This window comes from Crinia signifera, chromosome 2 (genome assembly GCF_055691185.1).
Source record: "Crinia signifera chromosome 2, ASM5569118v1, whole genome shotgun sequence".
Lineage (NCBI taxonomy): Eukaryota > Metazoa > Chordata > Amphibia > Anura > Myobatrachidae > Crinia > Crinia signifera.
Window position 1 is genome coordinate 258,054,387 of NC_139218.1, and position 21,880 is coordinate 258,076,266.

Genomic DNA, 21,880 nt, shown 5'->3' on the forward strand with positions numbered 1-21,880 from the left:
GCGAGCCCCGCGAGGGGACGCGGATACCTTCACAGGTATCCACATCCCCTTGCGGGCTTCACAGGTGTCCGCGTCCCCTCGCTGCGCTCGCCACGCTTCGCGCTCGCCACACTATTCTATTCTCACTCCACGCCCTAGTGGATAGTAGGGGTATGAAAAGGTCGGAGGACGCGTACCGCCGCCCCTCGTGGGCACGCTTCAGGTTGACGTTGATCGTGGGGTGGCGTTAACAATTGGGGGGGGGGGGGCATTTCACACTTCAGAGTGGGTATTTGGGGTCTGTGGGCCATTTAACATTGTTCCCTATGTAAAATCGCGTCGGTCGCATCACATGCGATTTTTGTCAGCATGCAACGCGACCGACGCGATTTTTTTCCTTGCGATGCCTACGATCAAAATCGTGGGCGCCCTTCTAGGAAACAAGTACCGACTTTCCTTGTAAATTATATTGGGGCTGATCAGAGAATACCACACAGATGGGGAAATTTGCAACATTTATGGATACATTGAAATATTCTGCCTATGTATTAGAGCTGATTAACCTCATTCAAAGTCTGTTAAGAATATATAATATTGTGCTGATCCAGCGCATTTTGGTGCGGTATCAGTTTGATAAACATAGTCCAATTCTGCCTTTGAATGAGAGCTGATTAACTTCATTCAAAGTCTGTTAAGAATATATTATATTGTGCTGATCCAGCGCATTCTGGTGCGGTTTCAGTTAGATAAACATAATCCAATTGAATGTATTTCATCACATAGGGCCACCCACTATTTTTTGTAAATGAGGGGAACCTTCCTAATATTTATTTCATTTATATACAATGTACAGATTAATTGCTAATGGTAATCATTATCCTAAAACAGATCCAAGCTGGTGACTGATTGATCACCCACCAACATTGAATATCCAACTTTTTGTAAAAGGTTGGCTATACCCACAATACCATATTGGTAAGTGAAAGAAACCTCATTCACTCTATGACCAGCTAGCTCCCTCCCCCTTTTTTAGTAATTTATTTTATTTTAATTATACGTATATCTTTTAACCATTCCAGATATATTAAAATCGACTTTAATCGGCAATACTTACTGTATGGATCATCATTCATATGATCATACATCGGGTATGTAATATAATGATAATTTTATTTGTTAAATTTTAACCAAAAATCGTATCTTATGTACTTAAAAGTACCCCTCTTTCTTTCTGTACCATTCCCAGTTGTACCCCTGATGAAGTCGTAAAGACGAAACGCGTCGGGTTGTTTTGAAATAAAAAGATTTTTAAAAAATGAAAATTGCATGATTATTGCGAACATATTCAATATTGGACATACAGAAATCATCTTCAGAAAGGACTTCTGAGTACATTGATTGATTGAATGAACTGGGTGGTACATGATATACATGTGACCATAAGGACATTAGGTTGCGCACTCCAATCACCCCCTTTGTCTGTATTTCTTGCTATTCCTCACTAACAGGAGGAATTTTGGAGGTGCTGCATCAGTATTTAGCGCAATACAGAGTCCAAACCCTCAATTGTGTATCAATAGTAAATATATGAAATAAAAGAAGCCCTAGAACCGAACGGTGGAACTCCACTTAGTACTGGTATCATATTTTTAACTGCACCGATTACAACCTCTTATGTGGAACCGTGTCAACTGCCTTAGCAAAACTTAGAAAGACCACGTCTACTGCATAATAGGGCCCATTTTTACATTGTGCACAAGGCTATTTACATGTAATATTGGGGCAGATGTACAGTATTAAGCCTGGTGAAGTAATAACAAGTGATAACAGCCTAGCCAATCAGCTCCTAACTTACAATTTTCAAACCAACCTGTAACTTGCCAGTTAGGAGCTGACTGGCTGCTGCATTATCACCTTCCACTTTATCACTTCACAGGACTAAATACATTTGCCCCATTGTGAGCAAACGTCCATATTCCTTACTATGCTATGGTGAAATGAAGCATCACCCAGGCTACAGTACAGTATCTGATACTAATCAGCACCACACAATGAAATTATCAAGGAAAATAGTAACAAATTATGGGGCAGATGTATTAAGCTTTAACAAGAGATAAATCTAAGACCAGCCAATCACCTGCTAACTGCCATGTTACAGGCTGTGTTTGAAAAAAGTCAGTAAGGAGCTGATTGGCTGGACGTTTATCTCTCCTTATCACCCTTGCAGTTATCTCGTTAAGGCTTAATACATCTGCCCTGTTGCTTGTAATTCTACAAATGAAAACTGCAAAACCACATGTGGGATCAAGAGCTTGGTCACTGGCTGCTGACCTTGTTGCACTTCCAGAGTAATAAAATAATATGGATTGGGTACATTCTGTGTGGTGTGTTCTTATGCATTGTCAAGGAAGACAAATAAAAGGAGGCTTTAGAAATCACAAAGTCTACAGCACAATGAACAATAGTTTAAAAACGGCTGCACAGGAAATAGCGGAGCACAATTAGATACTAATGGCTGGATTTCTAGTACAGATTTAATAACTGGACAGGTTTGGTTGGCTTTTACAGGATAAAGTAATCAGTCACTAAGGGAGCGATTCAAATGTTTAATTGCACGCCACCACTCATACGGCTCAACAATAGGTTTGATCTGGCGCCCAATGTTTTTTTGCGCTGTGCAAAGTGGCTAAAACTGTTTAAAGTATAGGGCAAAACAAGAAAAATGTCCACAAAATTCATATAGTTTGTATGACCGATTTTTCGGATGCTGGAGAAGGCACATTATTCTCGTACTGGTTTCTGTAAATGTTGTGTGACCCAGGTAAAGGTTTTATGTTGCCCATTCCCGAATTATAATTAAACAGTTCTAATATAGCTATGTTTAACAGAGAAGGACACGATTAGGGAAGCCAATCCCGGGGCATTTTTTCAATCCCGGGATTCGGGATTGAAAAATGCTCAATCCCGGGATTCCCGGGATCCCGGGATTGGCTTTCCTAATAAAAATACACCCTGGCTGCCCCACATTTACTTACATTTCAGGGGCCAGCAGGGTTGCCAGGAGCCCGGTTGGTGGGTGGGACGACGGGTCGTCCATGCTGCTGGCTGGGTGCGGGCTGGCGTGCTGGCTGGGTGGGCGAGCTGACGCGCTGGATTTGCAGTTGGCGTGGTGGGCTTGCTGGATGTGCGGACTTGCTGGCTGGGCGGGCGGGCAGGTGGGCTTGCTGGCTTCTTGCTGGCTGGGCGGGCTGGCTTCTTGCTGGCTGGGCGGGCGGGCTGGCTTCTTGCTGGCTGGGTGGGCGGGTGGGCTTGCTGGACGGGCGGCGCGGCATCACACTGCCTGGCGCAACCTTTGCCTGCGCAGCGTGACCCCTGATCTCCGTCACGCTGCGCAGTGCTGCCGGGAGAAGTCGGGCCGCGTCTGAGCTACGCTCAGACGCTGCCCGGCATTAGACTGCGCGCATGCGCGGTCTAATCCCGAAATCCCGGGATTGGAAACTCCAATCCCGGGATTGAAATCCCGGCGTTTTGGAGGCCAAATCCCGGGATCCCGCCGATCCCGATCCCGGGATTGGCCACCCTAGACACGATGGATGATGGATGGATGGATGCAATCGCTCTGGGAGTGGTCAAACTTCTAGCTTTTTAAAAAGTATTTTACACAAACCAAAGAGAGAAAAAAAATCTGATATAATTGTTAAAACTCAGATGTGGTAATTTCACAAAACAATTGGGTGCTTTATTTTTTCAGCCACTTGCAGGATGCAAACCAATCACCTTTACAATACAGGAATTTAGATGCATTAAAGTACCAGAATGATTTTTTTTTTTCAACCATATATTCTTCTCAAATTTTTCATGTATTTTGTTCTACCAAAAAAACAGAAAAAAACACATTTAAAATATGACCATAAAAAATATGCAGTGCACAGCATTTTAATCTGCCTTCACTTTTAGCAGGCTCGTTAATAACAATGTGCAAATAACAGTTATTTTGACTCTGGCGTTTTATTTTAATTAAAGTCAAGTGGGTCCATTGAGGGCACAAAGTACCTTCTGTGCTGTAAACATCAAGCATTTTGCTAAACTTGGGAAGCTGGACAGCAGGGTAGAGTAGAGAGAGGGGGGCGTACAGTAAGGGGTGGGTACAGTGAGCACAGGAGAATAACACAATGTGTGTGCACATGCACACACACAAATTCACACACAGGGCAGGACACGTCCACTTACTTGTGAATCACAAGTAAGTGAACAGATAAATAATGCTTTCATATACACAGAAGAATGGGTGGACTATATATTTTTTACTCCTGACTGGTGATAAATATATATATATATATATTAGTGTATACATCTCTAAAGAGCGCACCAAAGTAAATCAGTATTTGGCAAAGGAGCCGTGAAACCTTACTGAGTAGTCATAAGAGATGGTCACATTTAATGTGCCTATCAGCTTCTGGGAATCACTTCAATAGGAATACAGACTGAATACATGCACTAATATATCCATCTTTAGCTTGTTATATATTAAAAGTGTGACCATAAACAGTAGTTTAATGAAAGAGCTTGCTGGACACAACACAAACAAAAAAGAAATGCATTATCGCATCAGATAATGTGATCTAAAAAGGTAAGGCTACAACCTCAATATTTCACCAGCAACATATTAGAACAGCATTTTTCATTTCATATGGACTTAATTACCCTGAAGAAAGCAGCAATTACTTCTCTCTGAATATGCTTCATAAGATCGTTTTATACTACAACGCCTGCTTCCCACAAAAAAAGTCTTCATTCAGTAGGACACATCTGGGAAGCAGGAAGAATTCTTTTGTTCATTTCAACTGTCTTTCACTTCATAAATCCAAATAATTGGTCTGCAGAACTGTGACCCTTGTTGCCCCTCCACAGCATTCTGTCTTCTGGAGAAGAAACCAAATGACCAGCATTTTGAAGTCTCCATCATTCAGGCACAAATTTGTAGAGAGGGTTTTTCAAGATCACCAACAGGGCTGTCCTGTCATTGATTAGTCTCGCGTGTGACCAAGACATTTCCAACTGCAGCACTGGAGTTAGGCTCAGCTTGCGGCTACATCGGAGTTGAGTAAGGTCCCTTACTTTCTCTTGCATGCTAGATAGTATCTGTATAAAAACTTCAAGCAAAGTGAAGCAGCTGGCAGTGGACTCAAGTGAACCGAGGCATCTCGCACTGCTCACAGCGGTTTAGTGCCGGGTGATTGAGAAAAGTACAGCTATTGCAGTTCCATGGAGACCCTTCAAAATCTTCATCTCTCGCTGGTCTCTGGCCGGATCTGTGCCGATGAGCTGGAAAAAATAAACATTTTCATTAAAAATAGCCTACCTAATTTATCACATTCCCTAATGGCTAAGCATACCATTATAAAAACACCTCAGAAGTGTTTTCGGCCTATTGCTACCTTTCCTGTGCCACCACTCACTTTCAGAATCAGCTTTATTGGCCAGGTATACTTGCGCATACTAGGAATTTGTTTTCAGTTTTCTGTGTAGCAGGCAGGTGGGTAACAAGTAAACAGCATACAGTATAAACAGGTGGGGGAACATGTACAGTCATATAGAAAGTTATTCCGAGGGGACACCGTGATTATGTGCAAAGGGTTATGACACGACTAGACAGTGAGGTGTTCATGAGGTCACGTGTCAACAGGTGAACCGCTTGAGGGAAGAAACTTTTTAGGCTCCTGGTGGACGTGGTGGGAATATCCCGGTAGCATCTGCGTGATGGCAGCAGGTTAAACCAACAATGGCCAGGATGTAGTTGGTCCTTGACTATCTTCGTTGCCCGCTTTTTGCTCTGGACAGGTACAGGTCCTGGACAGAGGGAAGGTCCATCCCGATGATCTTCTCCGCAGTTCTGACTACCTTTTGGAGTCTGCATTTGTTTCTCTTGCTGGCGGAGCCATACCAGATCAGTACGGCTCCACCAGCGAGAAAGACAAATGCAGACTCCAAAAGGTTGTTTTCTTAATACACGGTTTTACTATGTAGTGGTTTTCTGATGCCGCCACACACTAGGGCCCTTATTCAGAACTGATCTCAGTACAAATTTGTTCTCAAAATGGGCAGCATCCATGTGCACTGCAGGTGAGGCAGATGTAACATGTATAGAGAGTGTTAGATTTGTGTGAGTTATTTTGTTTCTGTGCAGGGTAAATGCTGACTGCATTATTTTTACCCTGAAATTTAGATTTCAGTTTCAACACACCCCACCCAATTCTAACTATCCCTGCACAGTCTCTGTAACATCTTCCCCACCTGCAGTGCACCTGGTTTTGCCCATTTTGGGAACAAATTTGTACTGTGATCAGATCTGAATAAGGGCCTAAATGTGAATTCAGTAAACCCACAAATGAATACATGCGACACAGAGGTACACGTAATGTTTGAGTAATGGAATGAGATGAAATGGGAAATCGGGTCTTCTCTTTACAAACAGCGCAGCAGTTTATTTTAAAGTTCACAGTTCAGACAGGGTTATTGTCACAGTTATCACATTTCAACCCTTTCTATTCTATTTTCAGCGCAATCTTCATATCAGTTACAGCAATGAGGAATTTCATTTAATTTAATTCAATGGCAACAACAGCATAAACAACGGTCGGGCAGTATTACATCACATACCCTGCGCAGTCTCTAGTATTTAAACAAAATGCGCCAGTTGCACTCAGATTATTTTTGATGTGTTCTCCACCCTATTCACTGGAATACCTCTACAGTCTATTTACTAGGATGGACCCTTCTCACATGGGGGCCTTTCACACCAAACATGGTTTCCTTTACACTCACCCAAGACTCACACCTCCCATCTTGCTTCTAGGGTACCCCCATGCTGCTGCTTCTAAAGCCTTTACACTGTGATCTTGCCTGTTGCTCTCACATGCTGCTGTCCTTTCCATGAGGCTAGGGGCTGTGGACTATCATTCAGCCTGTGCTCCACAGCACCAAGCATGGGCTCACTGGAAACTAACCTGTCTCCACCAAGCCACTTACAATTTTTAACTTTGCTGAACCTTTCTTTGTTCTCAAAACACTCTTCACTTCCTGTTCTCAGAAACAATCCGCCTACTTCCTGTTTTTTTTTTTTACTCTGTACAAACGGGGAGATTTGGGCTAATGGACAATTTTGAGAGAGATTTTGGCTAGATGCACTGGAGATTTTGACTAAGTGAAGTATAGATTGACTGTGCAGGCAATTTTGACTAGATCATAGTCAATCTATGCTAAGCAATCTATGCTAGACAATATTGACTAAGCGGGAGATTTTTGCTAACTTCTCCTGCCAAAATCTCACCGTGTGTACACCCCTTAAGGAATGTGGATTCACTGGGTCATAAATCTCCCCCACTAATTGATAAGGCTGCATGGCTTTTAAAACTTTTCCCTACTTTAACCCCTGCAGCTCAGCTAAGTATCACATACATGCTGATAAAATTGTCAGATTTGGGCAGATTCAATTGCAGATGAGAAATAAAAATGAAAAAAACCCACTACAGTGCAGAGGTTTTTCCACAGCCCCAGGATATGGGACACAAAATGGGACCTCTTTTTTCCCGCATCAGATTTTCTTAAGATCAGTAACTTTAGGAAAAATAAGTGTGGCTTGTTCTGGAACCCTGGTGGCACCTCCTCCTTGGACTACCTAAACCAGTGGTTCTCAATCTTTTCCAGCCTACCGCCCCCTTTGGTTAATGGGCAGTTGTCCAGTGCTCCCTAACTACCTAACTATATTTTGTACCCCCCCCCCCCTTCCCGCTCACAAGGTGGAACGTTTTTGTTAGCCGACAAAGCCTGTTTAATTCTAACCACTATTTTGATAACTCAGACATAATGCCGTCAGAATTTCAAATTGTATTCACAGGAGAACCTTTAATTGTCAACCTCTTTAAAACATATAAATAAGTAAAAGATTAGAACAGTAATTACAAATCACGAATAATCACAGTATAATTGGAGAGTAAAATATTTGTAAAGTCCTGTAAAACATCCACCGCCCCCTTTAATTTCACTGCCCCCCCTGGAAATCAAGAACGCCCACCAGGGGGCACTACCGCCCAGGTTAAGAACCACTGACCTAAACAACTGGATGTTTCCAATTAGCTTGATTAGTCCGTAATTACAGATGCATCTACATACATCTATACTCCACATGATACATTATGCATTATACATAATGCATAAACATCATATGACTTTGTAGCAACCAGGCATCTTGCGTCTGATTTTTACTCCAAAACTAAGCGAACAGGATGCTTAAGCAGCTTTTACTGACTGAAATAATATGCAGGAAGCTAAACTTGTGAAGATGTCGGAGGCCTGCTGTGGACGCCCTGGGACTTGGTAAGTATGAAAAGAGGGTTAGGGGGCTAAAAAAAAAAAAAAAATTTTTGAATGATTCCAAAGACCACGGTTTTTGGAATAATTTGGATAATGGATGCACGGATACAGGATACTCAACCTGTATAAATAAACTGCCTGACCCCAAGTGTCAGATAAAACCTAAAGGTGGTCCACTTGTGGTATTAGCTGTGCACGAACATTAACTGCACAGACCAAACGTGGGATAAAAGCTGCTAAAAAATATCTTTAGCAGCACCAGTAGCTCTGTGAGAGCAAATTAACCCGATAAAACCCATTTGAGATAAAAGAAGGCACAGAGAAGAGATTATTTAAAACACAGGCAGAGACCTACTAATCACACCTGTGCAATCTCAAAACGCACGTAAACCTGTAAACAAATATCCACCATATACAAAGGATGATTTAAGATGCTGACACATTAAACACACCTATAAAGTCCACTCAGAGAGGAAAACAAAATCCCCAATAAGGGACATCAAATAAAAACATCTCGATTGGAGATCTAATCCACGAGAAGTACTACAAAATAAAGTCACATTGTCATGTGTAGCCGGCCTAAGGGAAACTCTTTTTAATCCCTAACTAGCACTACTTTCTTTCGTGTTGTGTGTACGTATGTCAAAGTCTTTTTAACGCTTGAAATTTTCACAAGCCACAGAAGCAGATTACCCTGTGAGATTCTATATGTTAAAAAATCTGCACAGGATAGTGTTCTCTCTTCTTTTTGGTTCCTGATATCAATAAAAGTTAAATTTTAAATATTTTGGGATTATCCCCTTTCCGAAATATCCTCTTCCTTTGGTGTGCATCCACCGCGCAATTCTTTCTCTTTCTAGTTCTTATCCTGATCCTATTGCCCGAATAGCACCCATCGAAAAATTATACATAACAAAGGTGACAGAAGACCAACTCCCATTATCACATTAGGGATATAATTTCAAAAACAAGTGTGTGCGGACCCTCAACGCTCCCCTACCCCCTATTCCTCCCTATCAATCCAGTCAGTTGAGGCCTGCAGAGCACACATACATTTATGCACTGCACATTGAGGACAAGCATAACAGCTAAAATTTGGCAGCAAGAAGTGTACTGTACAGCACTTTACTTTCTATCTACTATACTGCACTGTACAGCCTTGTCAAACTGGAGGTATGAAGTTTTGCTGCAGATCAGGTTAATGATGTGATAATTTATCGCAATATCAGTAACATTTTAGCAGAATTTGGCTTTATTAGGACCCAACATCAAACATCCCCCAGCCCCCTCCTTTGTCTAGACATCACTCCCTCCTTGTTCAGACCTCAGAGACCGGTGAAGTACTTTAAAAATGACATCACACTGGTTTTAACATGGGTGACCCGGGCTGAGCAAATACGCGCCAACCCTGCAGTAACCAGAGTCAATAATGCGTTATAAATCTCTCTGACCCTGGTCTGATCAGAGTTCAAAACACGGGTCCGACCCTGCTTTTGCGATCTGAAAGGAGTATCCGTATGCGTAGGCACAAGTGCGTGTGAAACTACTCAGGGGCCAACCACTGGGAGAATAATATCTCCCAGCAGCCACAGAGACTCCCAGCAGTCACTTCCTGATTCAGTACATGGAGGGGAAACCACCGGAGACCCTAGGGAATTTGAGGTTCTTTTAATTTTTTTCTTTTAAACTCTGCATGACCATTTTTGCTTATTGGATACCATGGGTATGGGGAGCACCTGGCATAATGCAAAATGGAGTGCGAGGTGTTACCTCTCTAAATCTACAACTGAACATGCCCAAAGTTTAACATACTTTAATGAACAAGTGTTAAATGCTATTTAAAACAGTGTAAATGACCTCTAATAATACAGACAGTATAAAAGTTTAATTGCATTGAAGTTTGTAACAAACACCATCCTCTCTTGGTTAGAAGTCCACCTTATTTATATTAGATGTTAATCTTCTTTATATTAGATGTTAAGACTCTCCTTAACTAGCCTCCAAACTTTCAAGTGTTCCCTGAAAACTCACCTCTTCAGGCAAGCCTATCATATTTAAGTTCTACACGCATAACCCTCTGAGGCACTTATGTATTATATAACTTCCCTTCTGGACTTGTAACTTGGTGGGGACTGCTATGCTACTACTGGTGCCTGTCCTTGTGTTTCCCTCCAATAGATTGTAAGCAGGGCCCTCCTACCTCCAAGTCTGTCTGTTGTTACCCAGTTTGTTTTATCACTGTCTACTATTGTAAAGCACAACGGAATCTGCTGCGCTATATAAGAAACTGGAAATAAATAAATCTAACCAAAAATACATACCCAAAAGTATTCACAAGGTAATGTGTACAAGACACATATATTTTGTTATAGTCCCTCCTGCGAGCCAAACAAATGGGATGAAAAGCAACGTTCCTGTCTTACTGGGAACAATCATACACATTTCTCCATTGTATAATAACCAGGCAGGTCTAGATCACTGTCCCTTCACCAAAGCCTTATAACTTTGAAAAGAGGTACCGTACGCCCCTTAGGAAGGGAATAGCATCTCCTCTTCTCCGAATAGGGATATTCTTAATCACACTGATTTAGCAAGGATATTCATATACTCCAGAAAGCACTCCAGGTGTCAGAAGCACATATGGAAACACAATGGAACCACATATGGTGTAATACTGTATTTAATGAGGAACTGGTGGAGAACTAGTTGCAATAAGTTCTCAAATGCGCTTTGAAAGAAAGTCCCAGAAACTCTCACATCAGGCACAGTCCAAAAGGTCCCGGCAAAAGGTTTCCCCGGATAGGCGTCCACAGATAGGACCAACGCGTTTCGACCGTTAACTACGGTCTTTTTTGAACGGTCTATGTGCTTCCATACGCGTTGGACCTACCTGTGGACGCCTATCTGGGGAAACCTTTTGCCGGGAGCTTTTGGACTGTGCCTGATGTGAGAGTTTCCGGGACTTTCTTTCAAAGCGCATTTGAGAACTTATTCCAACTAGTTCTCCACCAGTTCCGCATTAACTACAGTATTACACCATATGTGGTTCCATTGTGTTTCCATATGTGCTTCTGACACCTGCAGTGCTTTCTGGAGTATATGAATATCCTGGCTAAATCAGTGTGATTAATAGGGAGAATATCCCTATTCGGAGAAGAGGAGACGCTATTCCCTTCCTAAGGGACTTATGGTACCTCTTTTCAAAGTTATAAGGCTTTGGTGAAGGGACAGTGATCTAGACCTGCCTGGTTATTATACAATGGAGAAATGTGTATGATCTTATACGGCGGAGAAGAGGATCGTTCCCAGTAAGACAGGAACGTTGCTTTTCATCCCATTTGTTTGGCTCGCAGGAGGGACTATAACAAAATATATGTGTCTTGTACACATTACCTTGTGAATACTTTTGTTTGTGGTGCGGGGTCACCACGTGTTATATTTCCCACCCGCTGACCACCAGCGCTGAGATTTATCTGTTTGCAAAAACACATACCGTATCTAACAGTTCTCAAATGATAATGCAAGGCCATTGTAATAGATAGATATATATATATATCATATATACAGTACAACACTTTTGTTGGTAAGCTGCTCAATCAGAGGTCTGTCACTCCGGTGCCAAAAGGGAGGGGCAATTCTGTCTAGGAAAAAACATTTGGTATCCCAATTGCACACTGAGTGAAACATAACTACATATTAATCAGATAACACAGAGATTTTGGTTGCGTATATCTGCAGATATAGGGCTAAGCCCCCAGGCCATACGTCAAGGCATCTCTGTCACTGGGGGTCCCTAATACTGGGTATGGGTCTGGGGTGTGGGCCCCCAACATGCCGACACAGGCTGAGTACTCCAGGGCAGCACACAAATGAAAATTAGTAGGGGTTAGCACCTATGTGCTTCTTATTAACCCCTACTAATTTTCATTTGTGTGCTGCCCTGGAGTACTCAGCCTGTGTCGGCATGTTGGGGGCCCACACCCAGACCCATACCCAGTATTAGGGACCCCTAGTGACAGAGATGTCTTGACGTACGGCCTGGGGACTTAGCCCTATATCTGCAGATATACGCAACCAAAATCTCTGTGTTATCTGATTAATATGTAGTTATGTTTCACTCAGTGTGCAATTGGGATACCAAATGTTTTTTCCTAGACAGAATTGCCCCTCCCTTTTGGCACCTGAGTGACAGACCTCTGATTGAGCAGCTTACCAACAAAAGTGTTGTACTGTATATATGATAAATCTCAAAATAAAATGGAGGCTTTAGTGCAAGGGTAGGCAACTGGCGGACCGTGGTCCACATCCGGACTGCAAAAGGCAAAAATGCGGACCAGCGAGATGTGGCCATTACGTCTCTCCTGGCCCCATTCGCCTCCTGAAGCCTCTTCTGGCTTTAGCGGTCCCAGTAACGCATTGCACGGGTGCACCGGTGATGTCACCGAGCACTGCAAGGGCTGAGAATCTCTGGCAGTCTGCTGGGAACACAAGCAGCAGAGGCAGGAACAGTAGCGGTGCAGAGAATACAGTGGCGGAGGTAGCGGGCAGAACATAGTGGTCGCAGCAGTGGGCAGAATTGTTTTTCCCTTTTAACGTGGTTGCTGTGGAGGGGGTGCTCCCCCCCTTTTTTTAGGGGGGGGGGGGAAGCAGTTCTGAGGGGCACAGGGAATGAGGTTTTATGTGGCAGTTGTTTTTTGTCATCAGAAGGTGACTGTTAATTACAATACAGAGGTTTGGTTTTGTGGACCTCAATCAAAATAATTAGAACTATCCGGACTCTGTTAAAAATTACTTGCCTACCCCTGCTTTAACGTTTCAGAAGCTGGAAAAGGGGCTAGCCTGTGACACCTCCCTAAGGGTCTGCATTAATTAAGTAATGATAGATCTGTGCAGCTAGAATACTCATAAGGGAGTAGGAAAACAAGCAGCCAAATATCATTTGCAATTAAATGGGTCCCCAAGAGTTAGAATTACCTGCCAGAAAATAGCAATATTAATGCGAACATGTAAAAGGGTGCTTAGAACCTAGAACGAACATGTATTTGTATACTGTACATGTAAAGGGTCTTTCCGGAAAAAGTAATGAGACAGATTATTCCATGACACTCAGAACAGGAACATGGCGGTGCTGTAGTGCGGGATAGGTAGAGGGGTGCCTCCGCTATACATTCCAGTCGGCGGCAGTTGCCTGTAAGCCTATACAGTGTACAGATTGAGCTGTAAATGAAGTGTTCTTTTTAACCTCGGTTGAGTTTCAAGATGGAGCATACCATTTAGCAACGATATATAATCAACTTTTGTGTAAAACTTAGGAAATTGGGTACCGAGATGCTTGCCAGGCTTTCTGGGAGGAATCCTTGTCTAAGGCACAAGTTTACCTCTGGTTTAAATTCTTTGAGAGGGCAGAGATGACCTTAAGGACAAACCACGCTCTGGACAACCTTTAACAAGACATGAGCAAAATATGTTTAAAGTGCGCAATGCTTTTAACACTGACCGTCAATTGAGTGTTAGAATGGTAGCAGAAAGGTGGGGACTTCCAAATACAACTGTGCAAAAGATTGTGACAAAGAAATTCTTGATGAGAAAGGTGTGTGCCCCATTTACAAGCATGCAGCGGTTTCCCGGGAACTTTTGGAGCATGCCCAAAGCAAGCCTAATTTTATTGACAAAGTGATTAAACTGGTGATGAAACTTGGATCTTTTAGTTAGATTCGGAGACCAAAAGGCAGAGTTGAACACATCACCGCCTCTTCCAAAAGAGGGCCGAATGAGCAAACCAAAGGCCAAATGAACGATCATTGTCTTTTTCGACCTGAAGGGTGTTGTCTACAAGGAATTTCTTCCTTACAGCCAAACTGTCAACGCTGTATTTTACATGGGAGTGCTCAAATTGCTTGAGAAACTGGGTTCCCAGCAAGGATATTGCCACTACCTGGGTCCTTCATCACGACAATACGCCAAGTCTCACATCCCTGCAAGTGAGGGAGCTTTTGGCCAAGCACAATGTGGACAATTCTCCCTTAACAACACTACAGTCCGGATCTGGAATTATTTGTGTTCCCCTGGATCGATTGCAGCTTGAAAGGACACAATTTTCAGACCATAGACAAAGTGGAAGCCGCCGAGACAAGGGCACTCAAGGACGTTCCGGTTAATGCCTTCCATGAAGCGTACCAAGCTTGGCAGGCACACTTGCAAAGGTGTATCATAAGTGTCACACTGTACTTTAAAGATTATGAATCCTTTGTATTACAATCTGAAGGGGTAGGTTTGATATAAAATACTGTTGAGGCCTAATCCAAACTGGTCCTCCTATGTGGAACCCTAGTTTTTATTCAGTGATCTCAACAGCTCATGTAAAGGAACCGGGGGTGAAGGGGCACTTTTAACTTAAAGCGCTTTGACTTCAACATGTTAAATCAGAAAATGTATGTAAAATAGCTTTGTAAGAAATAAACACATTAATACCTACCAATATCTCCGGCACCAGGGTTCGGAATTTCAGTAGGTTCAGCTTTTACTTTTGAGGTCACACTTATTCTTCTGGCTTTTCTTTCTCCTGGTGAAGGATCAGAGGACTCTGGCCAAAACAGAATTAAAAGTTACATAATATAATTTTTTTAAATTATTATTATTATCTGCATGACAGATAAATGTATAAAACCAAGTAAACAGAAAACAATGGTAACTGAGAAGCAGTTGAAAAGTGAACACTGACAAAAGGCTGACATGCAACATTGGCAAAAAGGTCGGCATGGCAATGGTTGCCACATGAAAAAAGGTTGACATAGCAATGGCTGGCACGAAAATGAGTTTTTGACAATTTTACCCTTTTTCATACGATCCAAGTGGACTACAATAATGTGGACTACAATTGGGAATGGTAAAGTGTTCAGAGCAAAGGGATAGCTAAGCAAGACACCAGGCAAATAAAGCAAGCCATGTGAGGGTACACACTACACTAATTGGAGGTCAATATCTAGAGGGGTGGACATTGACACCAAAAACCCATAAAAACTTAAGTGAAAGACCTATTGACTGGTCTGCCTAGACACTGCAGACCTTTAAATCCACCTTGGGCTTGAGCAAAAATACTGAGATCAGCATGTTTCTTCCTCAATGTTTCATGGTTTGGGGCCACAGGGGATTAGTTACTAAGTGGCAACGGCTTCCTGGTATGTTTAAGCCTGAAATTAAAAATGGTGAGTAGTGCTGTTTTTCATTTGGGACCTTTTAAACTCTGGAAATAAGCCTCACACACTGGGGAACCATCGTTTCACCTACTCGAGTAGAGTATTATGAACCAAAATGTTTTGTAAAAATTGGAAGAACATTGCATCTCTAAGATTTTTGTTATTTTACGTAAGTAACATGGGCTACATAGAGGCATAATGTGCAGTAGTCTGACATCTAAGATATAGAATCAGTACTGAACACAATACAATGGCTGTGGTAAGATAATAATTCCCCAATTCAGTGGTTCCCAAACTTTTTGAATCACGGAACCTTAATTTATCATAATATTTTTCACATTACCCCTAGGCCAAATGTTTGTTACTGAGAATTTCAGAAAAAATATATTAAATTAAATAAATTGTGATTAGATTTTATCCTTAGGTCCAGTTATGTAGTAAGGAACAGGATTCACTTCTGTTTACCCACATATTTTATAATTGGAAGCCACTGTTAAGTTATAAATAGGTGGAATGGTGTTCAAATATGAAGTTTAAGCTCTTTATGCAATATTTGGTCTTCATGTTGGTAATTGGTACCTCCCACACTAGACAAAGGAATGAATATCTGTACTTGTTGTCATTTTGCTGTAATTAAGAGGCTGATTTAGGGATAGGAGCAAATCCAGCGACTAGATATGAAACCTGTACCTTGTGCTGTGTCAGGTAAAAAAAGATAGGGAGTATTAGGTTTCTGAGGGAAGCAAGGCCTAGTTAAAGCAATAGAAATATGAAATCGCCAGTATGTGTAGCGTTTGCACTGTATGCAATAATAATAATTTTAATTTGCTCAATGTTAAGTACAGCAAAGGCACATGGAATCAAATTCTGGACTTGCACCAAATTAAATCAGCCTCTTGACATTTTGTTTTTCTCCACAGTACAGCTATAACAGCACCTGGTGAAGCAATGGAACAGTTACCTTTTTTACATGTGTTCGGAGGGACAGCAGGACCAGGAGCTATGTTATCATAGAAGTTGCTCATTGCTTTCACGTCAAGTTTCCCCATACCTAAAAAGAAAAAAAAAAACATTGTGAATTCAACGTCAATACTTTAAACAAGATTAGAAAATGTACATTGAGAAGTTATCAGTGCTCTGCGTTTAATCAAAAACAAAAACGTATATAAAATGTCAGCAATTACAGAGATCTCATTCAGTCAATTGAATTGCTAAGAGTGGCAAGAGTGGCTTAAAACCATAAATTACTCATCCCTTTCCCTGGCTGTGCATTTACTTAGCAGTGATGCTGAGTAATTGCTACTTCCCTTACTAAATAACAGCTATCACCACCCCGATTAGCACGGATCCCTCACTGCATATCATCAGCTTCTGTCTGCAGTGCTGGAGGGAGCGGATTAACACTACAGGACTCCAATAATGGTGGGGAGAGGCGATATTTAAATGAAGGTTTGCATTTCATTTCTTTTACTTTTTGCTACACTTTTAAATGTATCTTCAAATATATTATCTGTATAGCATGCATTTACATTCAATCTAAGCAATACAAATGAATACAATTCAAAGGGTTTAGTAAGAATAAACAAATTGATAATAGTGTTCCCTCTAGGAATTTTTGGGGGCATGGCTCTGCTGCACGGGGGCAGCGCAATGGGGGCGAACCGGGCCCACCAACGTCACAAAAGGCATGCCCGGGCCGCAACGTCATGAAAAGGGGCAGTCCCGGCTGCCGCTGTCACAAAAGGGGGCGGGCCCGGCCCTGCCAAAGTTGCTGAGCTGCCGGGGAAGCGCCGGTCATCGCCGTCTACGGCGGCGCTGGGCTTCCCCGTGCAAACCGTTGGGGGACAGTACCAGGCTGCTTTAGCAGGGCGCTGCCAGCTTAGCGGGAACTCTAGATAAAAAGGTTTACCTTTTCGTATTTAACCATAAAGGTCTACTCAATTTTGCACAGCATCATGTAGTAGCCTTTATAGCCCAGCACTGAAATACTGGCAAGTGAGCCAATTATTTTATACAAATATAATAATGCAACATAAATTGCAGATTTTTCATTGAAGGAATTTACTCTACATATATAGAGAGTTAACCTTGAAATGAATTGCTATTTAAGAAACTTTTTATGCCGAGGATTCCAACTTGTTTTTATTATCCAGAACGGAGGTGAGTGTATTGACTTCAACTACACAATCTATTTGGGGTATTGTAAGAGCCTCCCTCCCTTGCCCATCAAGCAAGACCAATGTGTTATTCACCAGTTGATGAAAGTGCATAACCAAACAGCATTGAAAATTCTATGGGACAGCCGAGAACCTAATTTAGTAGTCAGATTGGTAGGTCGAGCAAAAGTGCAACTGCTGTTTGTCTTAATTCGCTGTCTAGAAAGACTTTATTCAGACATTACTCTACAGCTCTACTATACCTGTTTTCTTGACAAACTAATTGCAAATGTCCTCTGCAACAAGCAAATTACTTTAAAAGTAAGATGGGGTCAGCGATGTAGTGTAGGGTATAGAGGGGTCAGCGATGTAGTGGAAGGTATAGAGGGGTCAGCGATATAGTGGAGGGTATAGAGGGGTCAGCGATATAGTGGAGGGTATAGAGGGGTCAGCGATGTAGTGGAGGGTATAGAGGGGTCAGCGATGTAGTGGAGGGTATAGAGGGGTCAGCGATGTAGTGGAGGGTATAGAGGGGTCAGCGATGTAGTGTAGGGTATAGAGGGGTCAGCGATGTAGTGTAGGGTATAGAGGGGTCAGCGATGTAGTGTAGGGTATAGAGGGGTCAGCGATGTAGTGTAGGGTATAGAGGGGTCAGCGATGTAGTGGAAGGTATAGAGGGGTCAGCAATGTAGTGTAGGGTATAGAGGGGTCAGCGATGTAGTGGAAGGTATAGAGGGGTCAGCGATATAGTGGAGGGTATAGAGGGGTCAGCGATGTAGCGGAGGGTATAGAGGGGTCATCGATGTAGCGGAGGGTATAGAGGGGTCAGCGATGTAGCGTAGGGTATAGAGGGGTCAGCGATGTAGCGTAGGGTATAGAGGGGTCAGCGATGTAGCGTAGGGTATAGAGGGGTCAGCGATATAGCGGAGGGTATAGAGGGGTCAGCGATGTAGCGTAGGGTATAGAGGGGTCAGCGATGTAGCGTAGGGTATAGAGGGGTCAGCGATGTAGTGTAGGGTATAGAGGGGTCAGCGATGTAGTGTAGGGTATAGAGGGGTCAGCGATGTAGTGTAGGGTATAGAGGGGTCAGCGATGTAGTGGAAGGTATAGAGGGGTCATCGATGTAGTGGAGGGTATAGAGGGGTCATCGATGTAGCGGAGGGTATAGAGGGGTCATCGATGTAGCGTAGGGTATAGAGGGGTCAGCGATGTAGCGTAGGGTATAGAGGGGTCAGCGATATAGCGGAGGGTATAGAGGGGTCAGCGATGTAGCGGAGGGTATAGAGGGGTCAGCGATGTAGCGGAGGGTATAGAGGGGTCAGCGATGTAGCGGAGGGTATAGAGGGGTCAGCGATGTAGTGGAAGGTATAGAGGGGTCAGCGATGTAGTGGAAGGTATAGAGGGGTCAGCGATGTAGTGGAGGGTATAGAGGGGTCAGTAAAGTAGTAGCTGGTATAGAGGGATTAGTTTCCCCTTCCAAATTCCATACTAAAAAATGTTATATACTAATATATAAAAGGGAACACATTTTTAAGTATTCAAGTAAATGCAATTCACATACTATATAGTTTCTTTATCTTCTTGGATACTTTGGGAGATGTATTATAGTGGCACTTATTGCGCTGCTATAACACTTCTTGCTTCACCTCATTACCGAGGCAAAGCAGGATGATATATTAACATCTTGTACCCTGAAGCAAGAGCAAAAACTCACCCTTCCAGCAATGCCCCCCTTCTGCGCACAGCGTGCTGTCTCTGCCCGCCTGGTCAGCTCTTCTGGGCACGCGCAAGCTCTCGCTACTCACATGGGATCTCCTACGCAGCCCAGAGCTGACAAGCAGGCACAGCACTGCCCCTGCTGTGGAGATAGGGCATCGCCACCCTGCAGCTGTGTAAATTGATCCTGCAGCTGTGTAAATTGATAACTGCAAAACAGGAAGCAGTCAGCGCTGACCATTCATACATTTGCCCCACACATTGGCCTGCTCTTTTTTAGCAATGACAATATGGACAGGGGTGCATAGAAACCCTGTAATTTACCACAAACCATCATCATTATACATGGGGGAGAAGCGGTAGCAACACACAACATGTGCAGATACCACTTCTTCCCCATAACTTCCCCACATCCCCCCTACTGTTATTTATCAAACATTAGCAAGTTTAGGTGTCTTGGTCACTGAACCTGACAAGCACATGCAATTACCTCCCCATCAGAGACAACAAGGTTTCCTACTGCAGCTATTCCAGCCAACCAGGGCAATCGAATATTTGCTGGTATGACACTACCTATACTGAGATACTGTTTGCTTAATTAATATATATACGCCACAGCAATGTGAAAACAATTGCTTAGCCAAGTGGTTCACATTTTTGTCCACTGCATGTATAGGGCAGATACAAAATGTTTATACAGGGAGTTCAGAAAATCCCTCCACAGTGAGCGCTGTGTCTGGCTGCAATACTCATTGGGGTCCTTAACACTTAGGAATGTGCAGCTTTTAATTAATGTTGAGCATTCCTCCTCTGTCTATTCGGATGCCCTTATGCACCCTATACATTACAAATGAGAGGTGCACCATTTCTTCCTATTCTTTTGGGTGTGAGTGCAGTATCACAGTAAGAATGCATGATCTAACAGCTATTAATCAGGTCAGCACTGACACACTAAAGAAGTGCTAATATTAGAAGCGATTTTATTATGAATGCAATTATCCGCTCATACACAAAAAGCAACATATCCATCCAGATGGACCTTTATTAAATCATAGCTTGATGAAGGTGTAGCTTGACAGAAATTTTGTCATTTTCCATCATGCACTCCTCACACCAGGACATCCTCAAAACCATCTCAATCATCACTCTGGTCCACAAATATCTATCTTATTTCAAAAGTACTCTTTTCCTACTCGATCAGTGATTTTAAACTCAAGTTTTCAAGTACCCCCAAGTACCCCCATATTGTGAATAATAATAAATTTATTGTCAATGAGGAACATTTAAGTTTGCCATACAAGATGCAATCTAATGTCAAGTGATAGTCTTACGGTCCTATGTGGAGTTTAATTTGGATGACCGTAAAAATCGAAGATTTGTCTTGTTTCTTCATATCCAAAAATAAGAAGCCATATCATTTAGATAGAATGCACGTCACTAAAGTATAGCGTTCAAAAAATATTAATATGTTAATATCTGAGAGTTCATGATGCCCATCACTGCCTGGATGTGACTGTCGTCCCAAATAGTTTATCGAGTAGAGATACTAGAACAGTATGCTGCTCACTTACATTATTTAGCCATCAAAGCCAGAGTTCAATATTACGAAGAATCATTTTAGCATAACTCTGAACTGTTAGTTTGGCTGTAAGACAATGCACACAAGCAGTCTACATTTACCAGCGTAGACAATAAAGTAGAGGAACAGAGGAATGGAAAAAAAGGAAGTAGCAGCACTCTACCTGACAAAGGATATAAGGGTCTCTACCAGAAATAAGGTACATAATGTGCTCTATCTGGTGTAATGTATACACAAGGGTATCTATCTGGCATCATTTCTGCAATGGGCTCTATCAGGCATAACATGTACAAGGGGCTCTATCAGGCATAATTTGTACAAGGGGACACTTCCTATCCGCTGCTCCATATAATTCCGTACAGATACAAGAGCCCTTAATAGGTGTCCAGAAGCACCAAACTGATAACTTATCTTGCCTTTCCCCCAAACCAATCAACATTCCTGTATACTATAACAATCAATAGAACCTTCCCCTCACCTTATTAAATCAACCTGTACAAAAAAAAAAAAAATAGAGTTTATTATTTAATTAAATATTTAGAATTTCAATATTTCAATAAACCAAAACTGTATGTTTTGGTGTACAAGTAAAACTTGTAACCTATACATAGTATAGGCAACTGAGACAGTTTGAACCAGATACTTCTACACTGCTGCTAAATAACCACATTCTCCATCATGTATTGGTACAAAACTATGTAATCTCCTTTGAGAACTAAAGACACGAATAAAAGATCTGTTCTCTCATGGACAGCTGTCAAATTATCTCAAGGAACATTCCCCAAGCTTACGGTCTTGGACTAGGACTATGTTGTCATAACTCCTAAATTTGGCAACATAACTTTCCCACAGAAGACATATTATACAGTCCAATTTGATGT

At 42.3% G+C, this 21,880-nt stretch overlaps 1 protein-coding gene across 6 annotated transcripts in view; it reads right to left on the reverse strand.

Moving 5' to 3' along the window:
• Positions 1 to 3,693: 3,693 nt before the first annotated feature.
• Positions 3,694 to 21,880, reverse strand: part of TAB3 (TGF-beta activated kinase 1 (MAP3K7) binding protein 3) — a 59,334-nt gene continuing 41,147 nt past the window's right edge. For 5 of the 6 annotated variants that reach the window (XM_083174352.1, XM_083174351.1, XM_083174350.1 and 2 more), the window contains 3 exons: positions 16,510 to 16,599; positions 14,828 to 14,935; positions 3,694 to 5,304 (listed from right to left, as the gene is read on the reverse strand). In XM_083174352.1, the coding sequence (XP_083030478.1) occupies positions 5,165 to 5,304; positions 14,828 to 14,935; positions 16,510 to 16,599 (338 nt within the window). In that variant the 3' untranslated portion in view covers positions 3,694 to 5,164. The remainder of the gene's footprint in view (positions 5,305 to 14,827; positions 14,936 to 16,509; positions 16,600 to 21,880) is intronic. The other variant, XR_014470469.1, reaches the window with a different exon arrangement.